The 15,597-nt window shown below is 32.6% G+C and overlaps 1 protein-coding gene across 1 annotated transcript in view; it reads left to right on the top strand.

Moving 5' to 3' along the window:
- The window catches only part of LOC134705579 (uncharacterized), a 96,192-nt gene that overhangs the window by 55,695 nt on the left and 24,900 nt on the right, over positions 1–15,597 (top strand). The window contains exons 26-28 of the mRNA XM_063564305.1: positions 6,160–6,340; positions 8,886–8,964; positions 14,983–15,216. Of these exons, the coding sequence (XP_063420375.1) occupies positions 6,160–6,340; positions 8,886–8,964; positions 14,983–15,216 (494 nt within the window). The remainder of the gene's footprint in view (positions 1–6,159; positions 6,341–8,885; positions 8,965–14,982; positions 15,217–15,597) is intronic.

The raw sequence follows: 15,597 nt of genomic DNA, 5'->3' as shown, positions 1-15,597 counted from the left end.
TAATATCTAAACTAGCAAATCTGACCTCATCATACACTGGCTGTATACAAAAGGTAATATCTAAACTAGCCAATCTGACCTCATCATATACTGGCTGTATACAAAAGGTAATATCTAAACTTGCTAATCTGACCTCATCATACACTGGCTGTATACAAAAGGTAATATCTAAACTTGCTAATCTGACCTCATCATATACTGGCTGTATACAAAAGGTAATATCTAAACTTGCTAATCTGACCTCATCATGCACTGGCTGTATACAAAAGGTAATATCTAAACTAGCAAATCTGACCTCATCATATACTGGCTGTATACAAAAGGTAATATCTAAACTAGCAAATCTGACCTCATCATATACTGGCTGTATACAAAAGGTAATATCTAAACTAGCAAATCTGACCTCATCATATACTGGCTGTATACAAAAGGTAATATCTAAACTAGCAAATCTGACCTCATCATATACTGGCTGTATACAAAAGGTAATATCTAAACTAGCCAATCTGACCTCATCATATACTGGCTGTATACAAAAGGTAATATCTAAACTAGCAAATCTGACCTCATCATACACTGGCTGTATACAAAAGGTAATATCTAAACTTGCTAATCTGACCTGATCATATACTGGCTGTATACAAAAGGTAATATCTAAACTAGCCAATCTGACCTCATCATATACTGGCTGTATACAAAAGGTAATATCTAAACTTGCTAATCTGACCTCATCATATACTGGCTGTATACAAAAGGTAATATCTAAACTAGCAAATCTGACCTCATCATATACTGGCTGTATACAAAAGGTAATATCTAAACTTGCTAATCTGACCTCATCATACACTGGCTGTATACAAAAGGTAATATCTAAACTTGCTAATCTGACCTCATCATACACTGGCTGTATACAAAAGGTAATATCTAAACTTGCTAATCTGACCTCATCATACACTGGCTGTATACAAAAGGTAATATCTAAACTTGCTAATCTGACCTCATCATACACTGGCTGTATACAAAAGGTAATATCTAAACTTGCTAATCTGACCTCATCATATACTGGCTGTATACAAAAGGTAATATCTAAACTTGCTAATCTGACCTCATCATATACTGGCTGTATACAAAAGGTAATATCTAAACTTGCTAATCTGACCTCATCATATACTGGCTGTATACAAAAGGTAATATCTAAACTAGCAAATCTGACCTCATCATATACTGGCTGTATACAAAAGGTAATATCTAAACTAGCAAATCTGACCTCATCATATACTGGCTGTATACAAAAGGTAATATCTAAACTAGCCAATCTGACCCCATCATACACTGGCTGTATACAAAAGGTAATATCTAAACTAGCAAATCTGACCTCATCATATACTGGCTGTATACAAAAGGTAATATCTAAACTAGCAAATCTGACCTCATCATATACTGGCTGTATACAAAAGGTAATATCTAAACTAGCCAATCTGACCTCATCATATACTGGCTGTATACAAAAGGTAATATCTAAACTAGCCAATCTGACCTCATCATATACTGGCTGTATACAAAAGGTAATATCTAAACTTGCTAATCTGACCTCATCATACACTGGCTGTATACAAAAGGTAATATCTAAACTAGCCAATCTGACCTCATCATACACTGGCTGTATACAAAAGGTAATATCTAAACTAGCCAATCTGACCTCATCATACACTGGCTGTATACAAAAGGTAATATCTAAACTAGCAAATCTGACCTCATCATATACTGGCTGTATACAAAAGGTAATATCTAAACTAGCAAATCTGACCTCATCATATACTGGCTGTATACAAAAGGTAATATCTAAACTAGCCAATCTGACCTCATCATATACTGGCTGTATACAAAAGGTAATATCTAAACTAGCCAATCTGACCTCATCATATACTGGCTGTATACAAAAGGTAATATCTAAACTTGCTAATCTGACCTCATCATATACTGGCTGTATACAAAAGGTAATATCTAAACTAGCAAATCTGACCTCATCATACACTGGCTGTATACAAAAGGTAATATCTAAACTAGCCAATCTGACCTCATCATACACTGGCTGTATACAAAAGGTAATATCTAAACTAGCAAATCTGACCTCATCATATACTGGCTGTATACAAAAGGTAATATCTAAACTAGCAAATCTGACCTCATCATATACTGGCTGTATACAAAAGGTAATATCTAAACTAGCCAATCTGACCTCATCATACACTGGCTGTATACAAAAGGTAATATCTAAACTAGCCAATCTGACCTCATCATATACTGGCTGTATACAAAAGGTAATATCTAAACTAGCCAATCTGACCTCATCATACACTGGCTGTATACAAAAGGTAATATCTAAACTAGCCAATCTGACCTCATCATATACTGGCTGTATACAAAAGGTAATATCTAAACTAGCCAATCTGACCTCATCATACACTGGCTGTATACAAAAGGTAATATCTAAACTAGCCAATCTGACCTCATCATATACTGGCTGTATACAAAAGGTAATATCTAAACTAGCCAATCTGACCTCATCATATACTGGCTGTATACAAAAGGTAATATCTAAACTAGCCAATCTGACCTCATCATACACTGGCTGTATACAAAAGGTAATATCTAAACTAGCCAATCTGACCTCATCATACACTGGCTGTATACAAAAGGTAATATCTAAACTAGCCAATCTGACCTCATCATATACTGGCTGTATACAAAAGGTAATATCTAAACTAGCCAATCTGACCTCATCATATACTGGCTGTATACAAAAGGTAATATCTAAACTTGCTAATCTGACCTCATCATATACTGGCTGTATACAAAAGGTAATATCTAAACTAGCCAATCTGACCTCATCATACACTGGCTGTATACAAAAGGTAATATCTAAACTAGCCAATCTGACCTCATCATACACTGGCTGTATACAAAAGGTAATATCTAAACTTGCTAATCTGACCTCATCATACACTGGCTGTATACAAAAGGTAATATCTAAACTTGCTAATCTGACCTCATCATATACTGGCTGTATACAAAAGGTAATATCTAAACTAGCCAATCTGACCTCATCATACACTGGCTGTATACAAAAGGTAATATCTAAACTAGCTAATCTGACCTCATCATATACTGGCTGTATACAAAAGGTAATATCTAAACTAGCTAATCTGACCTCATCATACACTGGCTGTATACAAAAGGTAATATCTAAACTTGCTAATCTGACCTCATCATATACTGGCTGTATACAAAAGGTAATATCTAAACTTGCTAATCTGACCTCATCATACACTGGCTGTATACAAAAGGTAATATCTAAACTAGCCAATCTGACCTCATCATACACTGGCTGTATACAAAAGGTAATATCTAAACTAGCCAATCTGACCTCATCATACACTGGCTGTATACAAAAGGTAATATCTAAACTAGCAAATCTGACCTCATCATATACTGGCTGTATACAAAAGGTAATATCTAAACTAGCCAATCTGACCTCATCATACACTGGCTGTATACAAAAGGTAATATCTAAACTAGCAAATCTGACCTCATCATATACTGGCTGTATACAAAAGGTAATATCTAAACTAGCCAATCTGACCTCATCATACACTGGCTGTATACAAAAGGTAATATCTAAACTAGCCAATCTGACCTCATCATATACTGGCTGTATACAAAAGGTAATATCTAAACTAGCCAATCTGACCTCATCATATACTGGCTGTATACAAAAGGTAATATCTAAACTAGCCAATCTGACCTCATCATATACTGGCTGTATACAAAAGGTAATATCTAAACTAGCCAATCTGACCTCATCATACACTGGCTGTATACAAAAGGTAATATCTAAACTAGCAAATCTGACCTCATCATATACTGGCTGTATACAAAAGGTAATATCTAAACTAGCCAATCTGACCTCATCATACACTGGCTGTATACAAAAGGTAATATCTAAACTAGCAAATCTGACCTCATCATATACTGGCTGTATACAAAAGGTAATATCTAAACTAGCCAATCTGACCTCATCATATACTGGCTGTATACAAAAGGTAATATCTAAACTAGCAAATCTGACCTCATCATATACTGGCTGTATACAAAAGGTAATATCTAAACTTGCTAATCTGACCTCATCATACACTGGCTGTATACAAAAGGTAATATCTAAACTAGCCAATCTGACCTCATCATACACTGGCTGTATACAAAAGGTAATATCTAAACTTGCTAATCTGACCTCATCATACACTGGCTGTATACAAAAGGTAATATCTAAACTTGCTAATCTGACCTCATCATATACTGGCTGTATACAAAAGGTAATATCTAAACTAGCAAATCTGACCTCATCATATACTGGCTGTATACAAAAGGTAATATCTAAACTAGCAAATCTGACCTCATCATATACTGGCTGTATACAAAAGGTAATATCTAAACTAGCAAATCTGACCTCATCATATACTGGCTGTATACAAAAGGTAATATCTAAACTAGCCAATCTGACCTCATCATATACTGGCTGTATACAAAAGGTAATATCTAAACTAGCCAATCTGACCTCATCATATACTGGCTGTATACAAAAGGTAATATCTAAACTAGCCAATCTGACCTCATCATATACTGGCTGTATACAAAAGGTAATATCTAAACTTGCTAATCTGACCTCATCATACACTGGCTGTATACAAAAGGTAATATCTAAACTAGCAAATCTGACCTCATCATACACTGGCTGTATACAAAAGGTAATATCTAAACTAGCCAATCTGACCTCATCATACACTGGCTGTATACAAAAGGTAATATCTAAACTTGCTAATCTGACCTCATCATACACTGGCTGTATACAAAAGGTAATATCTAAACTAGCCAATCTGACCTCATCATATACTGGCTGTATACAAAAGGTAATATCTAAACTAGCCAATCTGACCTCATCATATACTGGCTGTATACAAAAGGTAATATCTAAACTAGCCAATCTGACCTCATCATATACTGGCTGTATACAAAAGGTAATATCTAAACTTGCTAATCTGACCTCATCATACACTGGCTGTATACAAAAGGTAATATCTAAACTAGCAAATCTGACCTCATCATATACTGGCTGTATACAAAAGGTAATATATAAACTAGCCAATCTGACCTCATCATATACTGGCTGTATACAAAAGGTAATATCTAAACTTGCTAATCTGTCCTCATCATATACTGGCTGTATACAAAAGGTAATATCTAAACTAGCCAATCTGACCTCATCATATACTGGCTGTATACAAAAGGTAATATCTAAACTAGCCAATCTGACCTCATCATACACTGGCTGTATACAAAAGGTAATATCTAAACTAGCAAATCTGACCTCATCATATACTGGCTGTATACAAAAGGTAATATCTAAACTAGCAAATCTGACCTCATCATATACTGGCTGTATACAAAAGGTAATATCTAAACTAGCCAATCTGACCTCATCATATACTGGCTGTATACAAAAGGTATTAGAGTTATGCCCCCTTACAAATGGAAAATTGCTGAATTTTTAAACTATTAATTCAACAGTACAAGAATTATATGTATGTTTGCTTAATGCACATGCAATACTTGCAACTTGACAATAATCCATTTCAGTCAAAAGTCAATTCATATGTTACAGATTAAATTTGCAATATTTCTTTTGCTAATAATTAACAACTTGCATTGTATAAACTACAAATGACCACTTCCTCAATTGCGTCCCCCATCATAGAATTGCTGTTAATGTTATTGATTTGGGAAGGCATAGAGCTAAAATATGTGAGACCTTTTGGCGTGTAATAATGGACATCTTTTGGCAAATTACAATTAGCAGACATGTTTGCGGATCATGAAGTTGGACACATTTAGGGAATATTGAATACGTTTTGGGAGAATGGACACGTTTTGGGGAATTGGACACGTTTGGGGGGAATAGGACATGTTTTGGGGGAAGGACATGTTTGGAAGTGTTGCATATATATAATTTCAAGTTATAATTAAAAGCCCACATCCTCAGATACAATTTGGTATTAGAGAAGTATAAACACTCAATTAAAAATGTAATATTTATATTTGTAGATGATAATTAATGGTCAACCTTTAGAGGTTGTGTCTGATGCTAGAGAAGGTATTAACATTGACAACTGTGATCATCCTTGTGTAGATCAACCATGTTTAAATGCTGGCGAATGTCAACCTGATAAGGGAGAATATCATTGTTATTGCCCTCTGGGATATCATGGCTCAGATTGCGAGGATAGTAAGTAAAGACATATATATATGTTATTGCCCTCTGGGATATCATGGCTCAGATTGTCAGGATAGTAAGTAAAGACATATATATATGTTATTGCCCTCTGGGATATCATGGCTCAGATTGTCAGGATAGTAAGTAAAGACATATATATATGTTATTGCCCTCTGGGATATCATGGCTCAGATTGTCAGGATAGTAAGTAAAGACATATATATATGTTATTGCCCTCTGGGATATCATGGCTCAGATTGTCAGGATAGTAAGTAAAGACATATATATATGTTATTGCCCTCTCGGATATCATGGCTCAGATTGTCAGGATAGTAAGTAAAGACATATATATATGTTATTGCCCTCTGGGATATCATGGCTCAGATTGTCAGGATAGTAAGTAAAGACATATATATTTGTTATTGCCCTCTGGGATATCATGGCTCAGATTGTCAGGATAGTAAGTAAAGACATATATATTTGTTATTGCCCTCTGGGATGTCATGGCTCAGATTGCGAGGATAGTAAGTAAAGACATATATATTTGTTATTGCCCTCTGGGATATCATGGCTCAGATTGCGAGGATAGTAAGTAAAGACATATATTTGTTATTGCCCTCTGGGATATCATGGCTCAGATTGCGAGGATAGTAAGTAAAGACATATATATTTGTTATTGCCCTCTGAGGTATCATGGCTCACATTGTCAGGATAGTAAGTAAAGACATATATAATTGTTATTGCCCTCTGGGATATCATGGCTCACATTGTCAGGATGGTAAGTAAAGACAGATATCATTGTTATTGCCCTCTGGGATATCATGGCTCAGATTGTGAGGAAAGTAAGTAGAGACATATATCATTGTTATTGCCCTCTGGGATATCATGGCTCAGATTGCGACGATGGTAAGTAAAGACATATATATTTGTTATTGCCCTCTGGGATATGGCTCAGATTGCGAGGATAGTAAGTAAAGACAGATATATTTGTTATTGCCCTCTTAGGTATCATGGCACACATTGTGAGCATAGTAAGTAAAGACATATATATATTTGTTATTGCCCTCTGGGATATGGCTCAGATTGCGAGGATAGTAAGTAAAGACATATATATTTGTTATTGCCCTCTGAGGTATCATGGCACACATTGTGAGCATAGTAAATAAAGACATATATATTTGTTATTGCCCTCTGAGGTATCATGGCACACATTGTGAGCATAGTAAATAAAGACATATATATTTGTTATTGCCCTCTGAGGTATCATGGCACACATTGTGAGCATAGTAAGTAAAGACATATATATTTGTTATTGCCCTCTGAGGTATCATGGCACACATTGTGAGCATAGTAAATAAAGACAGATATATTTGTTATTGCCCTCTGAGGTATCATGGCACACATTGTGAGCATAGTAAGAAAAACATATACGGATAAATCAGCATGTGCAATACTGATGACATTGCCCTGTTGATATAAATCAAGTGTTAATACTGCTTTTCGGACAGAGCCAATACAGGGAAAGCCGTTTTGGTCAATGTGCTGTTCACTTCCAGTTTCAATTTTCTTATGCCTAAGCTTTCTTAATTTGGACACATTGTACGCATAAAATACATTTTATATTATAAATAAAAGTTTAAAATGCTGTTCAGTTTTTGAATTAAAAATATTTTACAGCCTTTTCAATTGTGACTTACTATATTTATCACTATTTTATTTCCATTTATCACCCATCACAACTAAGACGAATTAAGAGTAAAAAAAGGTAACTGTCTTATGTTCTAAATTCACTGTTTTCAAACGAACATAAAGTATTTATGTGCTAAATCTCTCTAGATATTTGTAAAGCATACATATCTGAGCACATTCAGATATGTACCTTTATACGATAAAGCCATAATAGAAAACTAAATACATATTAAGGTACTGTTAGGCGCATTGACCATCTAAATTTTAATAACTATAGATCCAGAAATCACAATATTTATCTAATATCAAACATCATTAACAGTTCATGTCTGGAAACCATGCATCTATGAAAACAAATCCCTGTTTATAAACATCACACAATCAACAGTACCGGTAAAAGACAGCAATCAAACATCTACAAAATATATACAAAACACATTAATTCTTTACATACAACTTCAATACAAGGAAATGTATGACAATGGTCACTGCTCAAACCTAGATAGTTAAATCTCGTGCAAACTTTCATTATATACTGACCGCCAAAACCGGTTTACAACTATTTTTAAAACACAATAGAATAAATTACATACTTCAAAAATCATACGCGAACCGCACATAAATATATTGATATACAAACGTATAACACTAGTATATCTAACTGTTTCTGTATCCTGGGATATCATTCCACAGATTTAAATGATACTGTAGTATTTCCAGATAGCACCATGACTTGTTCTGGCTATGATAATGTCAAAGCATGAGGATGTCTTGCATTGAATTGATTTGAAAAGTTTGTGTGGAATGATATAGTATAACCCATCAAAATATGGAAAGGCTAGAACTTTTTCGTAATTTTGAATTTCAGTTATAGAAGAGAAAATAGATGCTGCACATTTTAGTGGACATAGTTACCTCATGTATTCAGAAAAGGATATTATTGAAAGGTTAGTTATAGTATACAATTATTGTTTTTAAGATGAGGTAACTATGCAGTTTTAATGACTTTGAAAAAGTGATATTCATTGAAACCAATGGCTGAAGTGAATATAAGTATCCAAAAATCAATTAAACCACACAATATTTAAATATAACAGAATAGATCATTGAATAGTCAGTCCATGCACAGAAGAAAAAGTTAATAGGGGAGACAATCAAAAAATTAATATGTGAGAATTATTTCCCTTTAAGCAGTATCTAATAAGCTTACCAGATATCATGTTGATTTGAGTTGGAAAAAATGAAGCCTCAAACTGATTTAATGTAAGGATTATTTTCTTTCATGTACATGTAGCAACCTATTACATGTAAATGCAAGAACTGGATTACCGGTAGCACCTTTACAATTTTGACTGCAGTTTAACGCATACATTAGGCATTAAAACATACATGTATAATGCAATCACCTAAATAAACTTATGTTAATATTATTTTAATGGTTCAAGTAGGATAAACGGTACTGTCGTTCATCGGAAGAACAGAGAAATAAATTGGTTTAACTTAAGAAGTAAATAAGTTTATATGTACATAAGTTGACAGACTGACAGGTCAACAGGTTTACACTATAAAGGTTGACATGTGTAAAAATTTAAATAAATAGTTGTTAGTTATATTCCCGACATTTGTAAACTATAATTGTTCTCTACAAAAATTATCCGCAGTTATCTCCCTGTAACCATTAAAATTGGTTATTCAACAAAAGAATTAGAACTTTTTGTGTATTTATTGCCATGTAATTAAAATATTTACCACAAAAGTGAGATTTTTATAGGATTAAAATCTAAATATCTAACTTCAAATACTATTGAAGTGTATTATGTGTCATCTTCGCAAAAAACATACACATACATTATTTTAATGAATTTATATATATCATGACTTTTATATACATTTCTCAGAATAATCATCTCAAAGATGATTGGGGATTGAGAGATGTTAAAAATCTGTTATGTGTGAATGATTAGAAATTGTAGGAAGCACAAAACCCAATTTTTTTTAATGTAAATCGTTTGTATGATGAGGTGCAAAAAAAATGTCTTCAAACCTCTGTCCATCTCTAACACCTTGTCAATATATTTTATCCTGGAAAGCAGGCTGAAGATCATATTATTTATGTTGTTTATCCTTCCTTTCAATAAAAAAATAAAGAAATAAAGAAGCAATCAATTCATTCTTTGCTTTAAATCACTATTAGACTACAACATTATTATTTATTTTTTTAACTTTGAGTAAGATAATCTTCAAGCCTATGTTGATACATTTTTTTTTGTTGTGTTCTTTTTTTTTATTAATTTTTAAAAACTGTTCATAATTTATGCCAATACTGTGAAACCAATCTGATGTGTTTTGTACATTATCACCAGTGTCATTTTATTGTATGTGTGTTGTGTGTATGTGATTACAATATGTACTTTATTACTGTTTTACAATTAACTTATTTGCTCTCGGGTTTATGTTCTATCTGTTATATATACATAACCTATGGGAATAGATAATAATATTAATATACTATGAATGTAAGGGGTTTATTTTCTAATAAAAAGAAAAGATTGGATGTCTTTGATTGGGCAAAGGGCAAACATGCTTCAATTATATGTTTTCAAGAAACACATAGCAGTAAAGATGTTGAAAAAATATGGGAAAAAGAATGGGGCAATACTTGCATTTTTTGTCACCATAACAATAGAAGCGCTGGAGTTAGTATCATGTTTAAAAAGGGTTTAGATTTTACTATTCATGACACTAAATTTGACCAGAATGGTCGTTATATTGTTATTGATATCACTTTATTTGAACAGAGATTGACTTTAGTATGTCTATATGGATATAATACAGATGAACCATTATTGTTTGATGATATATTATATAAAATAGCATTGTATGCTAATACTAGTATTTTATTATGTGGTGTTAATGTTGTCCAGGACTGCAATCTAGATACATATAACATTTTACATAAAAGAAATCCCAAATCTCGTGAAAAGATCCTTGGCGAACATGTCACCCTACTGACAGAAAATTTACTTGGCGTCAACCGTCTGCTATTAAACAAAGTCGACTAGACTATTTCTTAGTCACTGAGGACATATATTCTCTTATGAAGAACACGAAGATTATACCCGGTTATAAGACAGATCATTCTGCCATTGTCTTTACTTTTTCTGCCAGTCTTGCTAAGCGGGGAAAGGGGTATTGGAAATTTAATTCACAACTTGTAAGAGATGTTGAGTACCGTATGTGAAAAAAATTAAGACATGTATAAAAGACACTATTTCTGAGTATTATCTTTCAGGTGACATTCAAAATTGTCTCGATGTTAAACTTACATGTAATGATCAATTATTTTTTGGAATCCTGAAGATGAAGATCAGGACTTTGTCCATTTCTTATAGTATTGGAAAAAATAGAGAGGATAGAGAACATACATCTAAGCTTGAAAAAGAGGTTGAACAATTAGAAAATATTATGAATATGTCACCAAATGTTAATGTTCAAGCTACTTTATATGGGAAGAAACTAGAACTAGAAAATAAAAGGGAACAATAGATTGAAGGTTTACTCCTCAGATCAAGAGCAAACTGGCATGAAAATGGAGAAAAATGCTCCGAATACTTTTGCAAATTAGAGAAGAGTAACTTCATTAAAAAAACAATGGCTGAATTGATTGATGACCAAGGTAAACATATTTCTGAACAGTCAAGCATTCTTTTTGAACAACAGAAATTTTATAAAACTCTGTATTCAAGCAGAAGATCTGACAGGGAAGACAACTCTTTTTATAACCATAATGTTAAACTCACACAGGAACAAAGTGATCTGTGTGAGGGTAATTTGACATTTGATGAATGTGCTTTGGCACTGAAACAAATGACAAATGGTAAGAGTCCAGGTTCTGATGGATTTACAGTTGATTTTTATAAAAAAAAATTGGAGAGATCTTGGTCCATTTGTATATCGATCTTTATATTTTGGGTATGAGCATAGAAATTTTTCTAGTTTTCAATATCAGAGTGTCATTACTTGCCTTCCAAAAGATGGAAAAGATAGGAGATATATGAGTAATTGGCGACCCATCAGTTTACTGAATACTGACATTAAAATAGCTTCAGCAGCTATAGCTAACAGACTCAAACCAGTATTGCCATTTATTATAAGTGACACTCAGAATGGGTTTATTAAAGATAGGTTCATTGGGGAAAACATTCGCTTATTATATGATCTTATGCACTATCTTGAAGAGCATAATATGACTGGTTTACTGTTACTTGTTGATTTTGAGAAAGCATTTGATTCTGTTGAGTGGGATTTTATAGTAAAAGCTCTAAAAAGCTTTAATTTCGGACCATCTATATGCAAATGGTTTGAGACTCTCTATTCAGAAGCTAAAAGCTGTGTAATAAATAATGGTAATTTGTCAAGTTTCTTCAATCTTGAGCGAGGCTGTAGACAAGGTGACCCCCTATCCCCATATTTATTTATTATAGGTGTTGAATTATTAGCGCTAAAACTAAAATCTACATCTGACATCCATGGTATTCATATTCACAACAAAGAATTATTGTTGAGCCAGTTGAAAGATGTTTTACTTTGCTTACATACTGCAAAGCCTGATACTGAGGCTTGTACAAATGATATATTATCGCTAGATATTTTAAATTTTGTGCCACTTTCAGATTACACTATTTATATGCAATGGAAGGACTTTGGTGTACAGTATATAAAAGACCTTGTAAATGGTCAAAACAAAGAATTCTTTACATTTGAAAAGATTAGACATAAGATTCTTACAAATAATTTTCTGAAATATTACAGTCTAATCTCCAATATTCCAAAATTTATTAAAGATCACATAAAAGAATAAGATTGTATAGCAGGGATTTTGCCATCAGTAAAAAGCAGATATTCCTTGGTTTCTATTCAGAAAGCTTATTCATGAATCTTTTATTTATAGTAGCAAAAAATTATATTTATAAATGTAAGTTTAAGGAACTTACTCCTAATATTTTTGGTTTTAAAAATAGAATAAAACAATATCAGTCATATGAATATTATATTGCAAAGAAATATAATAATGTTGATGTATATGAAAAATTTTGGACCCCATTACAATATATATTTCCACCATAGAGTATGATATTAATCTGTGAGCAAATTTTTTGATTAGATTTTGGTTATTCTTTGATGTAATTGTGAACAATAATTATGTACATAATTAAGTAATGTATGTGTGTATGTAAGTAAGAATTGCATGTGTGTATGAGAGACTGAGAGAAAGTGAAAGTGAATGCAAGTGGTTCTCATTTCTTTTTTCTATTTACCTCTTTACATTGTTATTTCCTGATATTTATTTATATATTCATAAACAGGGGCGGATTTAGGCGGGGGCGTGGCGGGCGTGCGCCCCCCCTAAAATTTGTAAAGCATGGGTTGACTTCGACATATTTAAGTATCAGAAGAGACCATTCAATCTTTTTTAACATTCAAAGTATATATAAAACAGTCAGTTTCACAGAATCAACGTGATTACTAATCAACTGACCTACGCTTTATCAAAGTTCTATCAATAATTTGAAAGGAATGTGTCAATCGCGGAGCTGCGTTTGATGACAGATATAATAGGTTTTTAGCTGTTAAAGTAAAAACAGCTATAACATTGTGTTTGCGGTTTTTATAATCAATTTGTTTGATAATCGAAGTTCCAAAACATCCCTAAATCACATTCACAATTTCATCATGACACGGTCCAGAAAACAGTCGGCAGGTGAGATTCTTTTATAATATCCGTAATGAAAGATAGAAATACTGTTTTAAGCGAAAGGTTAGTTTATTAATTTGTATCTCTGGTCTATATTTATTTCTCCCTTGCAACCTAAATATTTAGCCGAATTCTGTACCGTATTACCGTATGCTTGGGATCCCAAGTAAATAAAAATATCTGCGTAAATGCATCTCATTCTGATTTTAGTTGTTTGTGGAGAACACAGTGAAGTCTGGCACGACCTCCGAAAATCAAAAAAGTAAAAAACAGAAAGTATGAAAGGACAATTAAAAATCGCTGGTTAAAGTAGAGCTTTTCGTTTGAAAAATATATTGGTTAGGTGAGCAATTGTGATCTGTCTCGTCTCACTTTGCGTCCGTCTATCTGTAGATTGTTGTCAGGTGTGGATTAAGGCTGTTTCAGCTTTAAACTTGAATTCCTCGCTTATTTTAACACACAATAGTTCAAGCTATCTACATTTCACCCCTTAAGAAGAATATTTCAATAATTTTACCTTCAAAAATTTTTCGCCTCGCTCCGCTCGGCGATATTAAAAATTTGCGCCCCCCTAACTGAAAATCCTGGATCCGCCCCTGATAAAGGACTGGGGGCTATAAGGGCCATTTTCGTTTTTTTTTTGTGTGGTTTTTTTTGCTTTTCTTTTTCTTAATTACTTTCAGTGTGTTTTAAAGCTTATCTTAGCTATTTATTTTTATTTTTTTTATTTATATTTTTTTTCTTGTGAGGGAGGAGTTAAAATTTAATAAAATCATTTAAACATTTATTGCTTTAGAAAAGGGAGGGAAGAGAGGAGAAAGAGAAAAAAGAAATGAAACTACTATGGATTTAAAATCTTTGTTTGATTCCTTAAAATCCAAAACTAAATAATATGTCATTTATGAAGAACTGTTTATTTTTTGTTTGTTTTATAAGACATTTATATTGAACCATCTTTATATTTGTTAGCATCTAACTTACATGTATTTATACTGGTACATTATATATATATATTTGGTGAATATTACTAACAACCACTAACTCCTTTATATATAAATATCATTACTAATGTTAACGAGGCCGGGATAAGGTACCGGTAATCAATGTTTTAAACTACCAAATGTAAAGATTTCAATAAAATATATATACCTTCAAAAAAAAAAAAAAAAAAAAAAATGTTGTTTATCCTGTCATTTATATTTTTAAACAGGGTTAATGGAAATAAAATTGATGTACAGATGAAAATAAAACCAGAAACTAAAGATGGGCTGCTATTTTGGAGTGGAAAACATTATCCATTGACTTCATCTAGTGACTTTTTAGCTTTAGGATTTACAAATGGTGCTTTGATATTACGATATAATCTTGGAGGTGGTGAAGCCAAAATTACATATAATTCCACTAATTTATTTGATGGGAAATGGCATGATATACGAGTTCAAAGGTGAGTTGAGTCAACATAGTTTTTAAAATTAATGTATGCATATATGATAGACTTTTTTGTCTAGCCTTTACCAAATGTGTCTTTATGTGAGACATAAGTAATCTTTTCCAGCAGTTGGGGCTTTAAGGGTTCCAGTACCTTTAATAAGGATTCATTAAGGCTATGATAAATTTAGTTTGAAGATAAAGCCACCTATAAAGATGAAAATTCCTTTAAGTTGAAATTGATATCTAAAATATATAAATTCATATTTAACGAAGTGCAGATAATATACATTTTGATTGTATTTATCATTAAAAATTGCCTTTCCCATAAAGAGAAGAAATTGAATCATTTTTTTAACTCATTTGTAGTAAAATGTTTGCTGCACTACCATATACT

Source organism: Mytilus trossulus, chromosome 1, assembly GCF_036588685.1.
Source record: "Mytilus trossulus isolate FHL-02 chromosome 1, PNRI_Mtr1.1.1.hap1, whole genome shotgun sequence".
Classification (NCBI taxonomy): domain Eukaryota; kingdom Metazoa; phylum Mollusca; class Bivalvia; order Mytilida; family Mytilidae; genus Mytilus; species Mytilus trossulus.
The sequence above is the reverse complement of the archived record's forward strand: the minus strand, read 5'-3'. Positions and strand labels throughout refer to the sequence as shown.